The sequence below is a fragment of the Oncorhynchus mykiss genome, chromosome 4, assembly GCF_057628025.1.
Source record: "Oncorhynchus mykiss isolate SJ-2025 chromosome 4, ASM5762802v1, whole genome shotgun sequence".
Classification (NCBI taxonomy): Eukaryota; Metazoa; Chordata; class Actinopteri; order Salmoniformes; family Salmonidae; genus Oncorhynchus; species Oncorhynchus mykiss.
The window spans coordinates 88918991-88926174 of NC_143025.1; the positions used below are offsets into that span (position 1 = coordinate 88918991).

At 44.3% G+C, this 7184-nt stretch overlaps 2 protein-coding genes across 5 annotated transcripts in view; one reads left to right on the forward strand and one right to left on the reverse strand.

The window, feature by feature from the left end:
* The window catches only part of ino80 (INO80 complex ATPase subunit), a 94034-nt gene extending 90871 nt beyond the window's left edge, over positions 1 to 3163 (forward strand). For 2 of the 4 annotated variants that reach the window (XM_090233238.1, XM_090233237.1), the window contains exon 36: positions 144 to 2483. In XM_090233238.1, the coding sequence (XP_090089364.1) occupies positions 144 to 361 (218 nt within the window). In that variant the 3' untranslated portion in view covers positions 362 to 2483. Of the gene's footprint in view, positions 1 to 143 lie in introns of all 4 variants that reach the window. The other 2 variants (XM_090233239.1, XM_090233240.1) reach the window with 1 other exon arrangement.
* Positions 3164 to 4620: 1457 nt separating this feature from the next.
* chac1 (ChaC glutathione specific gamma-glutamylcyclotransferase 1) lies at positions 4621 to 6755 on the reverse strand. The gene is made up of 3 exons (XM_021601082.3): positions 6089 to 6755; positions 5907 to 5942; positions 4621 to 5683 (listed from the first exon to the last, which is right to left on the reverse strand). The coding sequence occupies exons 1-3, from the start codon at positions 6266 to 6268 to the stop codon at positions 5297 to 5299; spliced, it is 603 nt and encodes a 200-aa protein (XP_021456757.1). The 5' UTR covers positions 6269 to 6755; the 3' UTR covers positions 4621 to 5296.
* Between the last annotated feature and the right edge of the window lie 429 nt (positions 6756 to 7184).

The window sequence follows — 7184 nt, forward strand, 5'->3', positions numbered from 1 at the left end:
AGATTTTTTTTTAAACTTTTTTTGTATCACTCTTGTGATTTATCATCTGTATTTACCTTCTCCTCCTATCTCCTCCCTCCTATCTCCCCCTTCCCGACCCTCTCCCTCCTGTCCCCTCTCCCCTGACCGTTCCCCCTCTCTAGCGGGTCTCCCTGCAGCCTCCCCGCTTCAGCCGTCTCTGGGTCGGTCAGGGACGGCCCCAGCCTTCTCCCCCAGCAGAAGTTCCTCTCCCAAGGGGAAAGGTGGCACTGTGGCCCCCAGCCAGAGTAACCCCCAGCAGAAACAACCAGGACATAGCCACCACCACAGTCATGTGACAGGAAGGAAGGGCAAGGGACCTGGCGCACCTGGCGCTCGATAGCATGTAGAGATGATGGACATCAACACAGTACACACACACACACACACACAGTCCTAAGGATCTGATAGGGACCAGGATGGTCCAGACCTTCTGCTATTGTGGGGAGTCTTCTGTGTTTTAAACAAGCACATCTGCTGCACTGACCAGCTTCAACTGTGAGCCCATGTGACCTGCTCCACAACCAATCAACCCAGAGGTGAGATGTTCCTTAACCAATCACATACCTCACTGCCTGGAGGACCATGCTATCCCGGGAAGGCGTAGCGACGGAACAAATGAGCAGTGTCGGGCATGATGGACACTAAACTATTCTGTGTGCACACACACACACACACACACACACACACACAAACCATCATCGCAAGGTCCAAAAGACACCCTCATCGCTTCCACCAATCACCTCGTCCTTCCCTTCCACCAATCACCTCGTCCTTCCCTTCCACCAATCACCTCGTCCTTCCCTTCCACCAATCACCTCCTTCTTCCCTTCCACCAATCACCTCTTCCTTCCCTTCCACCAATCACCTCCTTCTTCCCTTCCACCAATCACCTCGTCCTTCCCTTCCACCAATCACCTCGTCCTTCCCTTCCAACAATCACCTCTTCCTTCCCTTCCACCAATCACCTCTTCCTTCCCTTCCACCAATCACCTCCTTCTTCCCTTCCACCAATCACCTCTTCCTTCCCTTCCAACAATCACCTCTTCCTTCCCTTCCACCAATCACCTCTTCCTTCCCTTCCACCAATCACCTCCTTCTTCCCTTCCACCAATCACCTCTTCCTTCCCTTCCAACAATCACCTCTTCCTTCCCTTCCACCAATCACCTCTTCCTTCCCTTCCACCAATCACCTCTTCCTTCCCTTCCACCAATCACCTCTTCCAACAATCACCTCTTCCTTCCCTTCCACCAATCACCTCTTCCTTCCCTTCCACCAATCACCTCCTTCTTCCCTTCCACCAATCACCTCTTCCTTCCCTTCCAACAATCACCTCTTCCTTCCCTTCCACCAATCACCTCTTCCTTCCCTTCCACCAATCACCTCTTCCTTCCCTCCCAACAATCACCTCTTCCTTCCCTTCCACCAATCACCTCGTCCTTCCCTTCCACCAATCACCTCGTCCTTCCCTTCCACCAATCACCTCTTCCTTCCCTTCCACCAATCACCTCTTCCTTCCATTAGTACCCTCCTCAGTGGACAGCCTCCAGTGTGTGTGTGTGTGTGTGCGTGCGTGTGTGTGTTGTGACCAAGAGTATTAGAGTATTTCAAAGTGGTTTCTCTGTGACGAAAATAGACTTGGTTTTCTGTCTAAATACGGAGAAGCGACTAGCCTGAGCAGCAGCCTGTCGGGGCTGTGTTGACAACTCCTTCGACACTCATTGGGTTTGCAATAAAACACCAGCAGACAGACAGGCGCTCGGGCTTTAAGGCAACACCTTACAGCAACAACGCATCCACGCGTTTAAGGGTTTCTGACACAGACTGCTCTCTCCGCTGAGCCATCTCATCCGTTAGATGAAACACGTGTTTAGCGTTAGGTCGGGAATGCTTGCGTCAAACGTTAGGTTTATGTCATATGTTTAAAACGCGTAGTAATGCTGGAACTACTCTTCTCTGCATTTCAACAACAGAATGTAAATTCGTACCAAACAACTAAAAACGGACTGCTTTTTTAAATTATAGCTCTTATTTTTATATTTATAGACCAACCCGATGTTGTCATAGCGACCCATATCAAAATGGCAAATTTGAATACCGTTTTGAAAAAAAGCCTCCCTCTCTCTCTCTCTCTCTCTCTCTCTCTCTCCTTTCTCCATAGAGTTTATCCCAACACAAAGAGAAATGAAGGAATTATAATATATATTTTTTCTGATGAGAACTGATTGAAGGGGTATTTTGAATTCCAAAGTGGTGAGCACTGCTTAATAAAGATGTTTCTGATCTGTTGCTGATCTGTTGCTGATCTGTTGCTGATCTGTTTGTGTACAACTCTCGTGTGCTTCTGAAATGACACCCTGTTCACTGTTCACCCTACTTCTTGATTCAACTCTGGCCAAAAGTAGTACACTATTTCAGGAATAGGATGCCATTTCAGTTGCAACCTAATAGGTGTCCTTAAAAACTTAACATGGATTCTAATATGTACCATAGAACTGAGGTTAATTTAAAAGTTGGTAATAATTTATCAGAATTCATGTCAACATTGTAAAAAAAAAAAAATTGTATTGATGCCATTTTTATTTTTAAAAACAGAAAGAGAAAAAAAAAAAAGTTATACTTCTGATCAGAGTCTTTTGTCTTTGTGATGTCATTCAGTGATGTTTTGGGGGTATGTTGACTCATGTTAATTAAAAGTTGTTGAACTAGGGTTGCCAAATCCTGGTAACTTTTCCACATTTCCCCGATTTTTTTTATTTTTTTATTTAATTTTTTTTTATTTATTTTTTTCCCCCCAGAAGTACCGGTTGGAGGGTTCTCTGAATTTCTGCTTTGTCATTCCCTCGTAAGGATTTCTAGAAAACCGGGGAATTTTGGGAAAGTTAGCGTAATTGTGCAACCCTATGTGGAACCAAGCACTATGTCTAGGTTTGAACGTTTGTTCTGTGTTGGATACTATATAGTGTGATGATGAAATCTCCTATAACATGTAAATAAAAATTGAGGGCGACATGTGTTGACCCCTGGTTGGTTCTTCCCCCAGTTTGCCTGTCTATTTTTATAGGTCATGTGTAAATATGAATACAAAGCTGTCATTTTACTAAGCGGAGAAGCCAATTCAAAAATAAAAGATTGATTAATCAACTTGTGTTGTGATGATGCGTTTAAGCGGCATAGATGCACTGGACATGTACAGTAGGCCTACTGTAAAACCAACATTTCTTAGGTCAGAAAAGGTCATAAAACAGTTTACTACAGATGCAAGCTTAGACGCACTTCAACCAAGGAGAGTTTGAATGAATACCTCTCGGATCACCGTGCTCTTTCAGCTGCTCTTGACTTTCACATATTACACAACCCATCTACTGCTATGTGTCTCATATAGCCCTGCAGAGGTTTTGGTTTTTAGTCGTACAGTCTGTCCCCGTGGGAGTGTTGGCTGTCATCTTGGTAGCAGGTTTTTGTAAAGTCAGCTAGTGCAGCGCTGTGCTCCTACGGTCTAGCCAAGCTGAGAGTCCAAAATGACACAATATTCTGAATATAGTGCACTACTTTGAACCAGATCCCTAAAAGCCCTGGTCAAGAGTAGTGCACTATAAAGAGAATAGGGTACTGTTTGGATGAGAAGCCAGAGCAGATTGTACTGGACATATTATGTAATGCAGTCGTCTGACCTTTTGGGTGTTAATGTCCAGGGTGAGAGAGACAAAGTACAGTAGCTTTTCTCTTGGTAATGTTATTGAACTCCATCCTTTCAGTGGAGTGGAAGGGTTTGTCCACTGTGTCATATTCAAGCATGATTGCAATTTTTGATCTCGAGGATACCCGTTATCTTAACTGGAATGTTATGAAACCCCCAAGATGGGTCAATTCCAAAATCCTTTGTAAGCTATGGGCATCCTTGTAATGGTCAAGTTAAGAGGATTTCCTCAATGTTTACGTGTATCTGTTACCCTGAGACAGTTCAGTTCCTGCCTCCTTCCGTTGTAACTCAAAATGGCAATTCTTCTGAAGAGAGAATTTCCCATCTAAAGTGTTCTAGAACCAGTATGAGGTTCCCTCTGTTCTACTAGAGTATTGGCCTCAGGTGCTGTTGATGCGTCTCCATTTCCTTCCTGATGCCTTAACCTATCAGAGAGCTGCAGATTCTAACCACAGGACTTCCAGGGATCCACTGTCACCCCCGGTAACAGGTTACCTAAGACTGGACCTAGATAGTCTGATTTGAGTCACAGCCAAAAGGACACCGTGTGCCAGCCAATGTTAGAGAGCACTGTGTGTTTGTGTGGTGTACACTGAGGTGTATTTGGTTGACACCTTTGTGTGTTCTGGTGAGATGTTTGGGAGTGCTGTGTGTAAATATGCATTTGGTCGACGCCTTGTAATGAGTACTGTATGTTCCCTCAGCTGGCATTCAGCAGCACGGGGTAGTTTGTTTATCCAAACATGGCGCCAATGGGTTCCTCACCTGAACGTGTCCTATTTTAGTCTACTGCCGTGGTTGTATAGGAGTGCTGGTATCGGCCTCATACAGCGTTGACGCTACAATATGGATGGTGGTAGATCGGACCACGATTAGGAATGAAAACAGCAACACAAAGGATGTTTGGACCATTTAATTGGTGGGATCTGTTAATCAACTGGTTTTAACTTTGCTAAAAAGCAACCTTTTACAACAAAGGTGTATGTAACAGCAGCCAGTTAGTTGGTAAATGAGTGACAATAGTTGAAATAAATATTAAACACCAGGTAGTCGCTACAGTATTTCATTCATGGACATGAAACTGAGAACCGTTAAAGCATTGCCCCATTTAAACCTGAAACACAGTAGTGCCTAAAAAAGAACTGGATAGATAGAACCATTTGTTCAACAGTGACATCTAGTATAGATTCCCCTTGTCTGGCTTGACAAAGTAACTTCACACCAACTGAATATTCATGCTTGGGTAATAATAATAATGCAGGCACTCAACTCAAAAGTGCCTGCTTCCCTTTATACCTCTTCAAGTCAGGCCTTTAACCTCAGGTTAACAGTGGATGGGATGGGATGAGATGAGACAAGCTACACCATTACAGGTTTTACAAATACACAAAGGACTGGAACATCTGTTCTTATGAATTTAGAGACTGACTGGGCTAGCCTCTGTTACAGATAACACGTTTACACTAAGGCTTGTATCTCAAATGGCACCCTGTTCCCTATATCAGACACTACTTCATATGTGCTAGGGTACCAATAGGAGAGCCCTAATCGTAGTGTAGATGGAAGGGAATGGGCTACTGGGCCCCTAGCAGGTATGGCACTAGGGCCAGAGCAGCAGCCTCGATGGAGAACAGGTGTGGGTCGTCCACGTGAGGGCAGCTCCTCCTCATGAACTCAGCCAGGCGGAGAAGATACTCCAGGTTGTGACCCGTCTTGCCCTGCCTGGTGGCGATCTGGTGCCCTATCACCTCAGGGCTGGCGGGCCCCAGGAAGAGTGGGTTGTCTGGGGTAGCAATGTAGAGGAGAGCCTGTTGGGTCTGGTTCGATTGGTCATCCTCGGGGATGAAGTCTACGAGCTTGGTGATGTAACCGCCGCACACAGCCTCGCGCACATTCAAATACTTAAGGGACTCCTCGACCTGGGAACCGGTCACCTCGAAGGCCACGCCCCAGGTAGTTGCCTATTGGAAGCAAGATGACATTAGACACTTCATTCAAGCTGACATTTTGTCAAGAGGAACAGCTCGAGATGTCTGTTAGACAGGTCGTTCAAAGATGAAAACAAGTAGATATGTGGCATTAATAAATATGGAAATGAGTGATAAGGTTTGAGTTCTGTTGTGTGGAAAGTGCATAACTAAACCCCCCAAAAAACAAAAAAAAATAGGAAGAAGTCCAACTTACGTCATCATCCTCAATCAGCGTCACCACTCTTCCGGGCTGCGTAGGAAAGAAAAATAGGTCAGCAACAACAAGACGAAAGCAATAGTTATCTATGTAGCCAAATCAGGGCGTGGTATCAAATTAGACATGCAACAAACAATACTTTATGGTAATTGTAAAAAAATATTGATAATTCATCTTACTAGGTCATCATTTCCACGATGGAAGTTGTCTCCGTGCCAGAAGCGTCTCTTGTAGCCGTGGATGTATCCGACCTGGCTACTCTTGTATTTGAAGTCCGGCTTCCACACCAGAGATCCGTATCCGAAGATCCACAGACTAGTCAGGCTGGTCTTACCGGCGATGATATCTTTAGGCTTCATTATGTCTGTAACTAGTTTTGATTTTCAAATGAAGCGATGGTAAAAAAAAAAAAAATTCTATAATAAGAATAAAATTGGGTTTATGATTCAATTTATTAGCTAACTAGGTAATGTTAGCTTCCTTCGATCAAGGAGGAGCGGTATAGGTTGGCTCACAGTGATACCGCGGACGGAATTTGAGCCCAACTGCTTTGCAGTTGTGAAGATGGAATATCGGAGTCCGTTTTGCTTTGCACGATGCATGCCGATGCATTAGTTTCGCCGCATACTGACTTAAAAATCCATAGTAGCCGCTTGGCTAGCTTTTCGTATCAAAATAAAAACAGGCAACAACAAAAAAACAACCCCTCCGTTTGGCTAGCTATCCAAGCCAGTCGGTAGTTTACGACGAATACAGAAATATTTTATAAAACCGTTTTTTAAAGGAGTTGAGCTTGATGCTTCTTCGGAGAAAACTGTTCGCTCGGTCGTGTATTTGTTCTCTTGATAACAAATGGCGTTTTCTCATGGTACATTTATAGCCAAGAGTCAAAATGGGTTTGACATTATGACTCTGTTTTCAACCAATTATATCTCAGAGAGGCTGATCTTCATGGGGTGATAGCGAATCAGAGATGCGTATCCCAAATACGTAGGGAATTCCAAACCAAGCTTAAAATTCTATTGGCGTTGAGGCTAAAACTAAAACACGCCCATGCCTTGCAGCGATTAGCTTGTAAAAGCATCAATCATAACAGAAAAGCCTCTGATTGGGTACTTTTATACTGTCACGCCAGACAACTACGCATCTCATTATCCATGACTGGCTGATGCAATTTACTTCAGCATTTCAGGCCAGTCAATAGCCGGAGACATTGCATCAGATTCGTAGTAGATACCAAGCCCCTCAAAATTGGGGGAGTTGAACATCTTATCT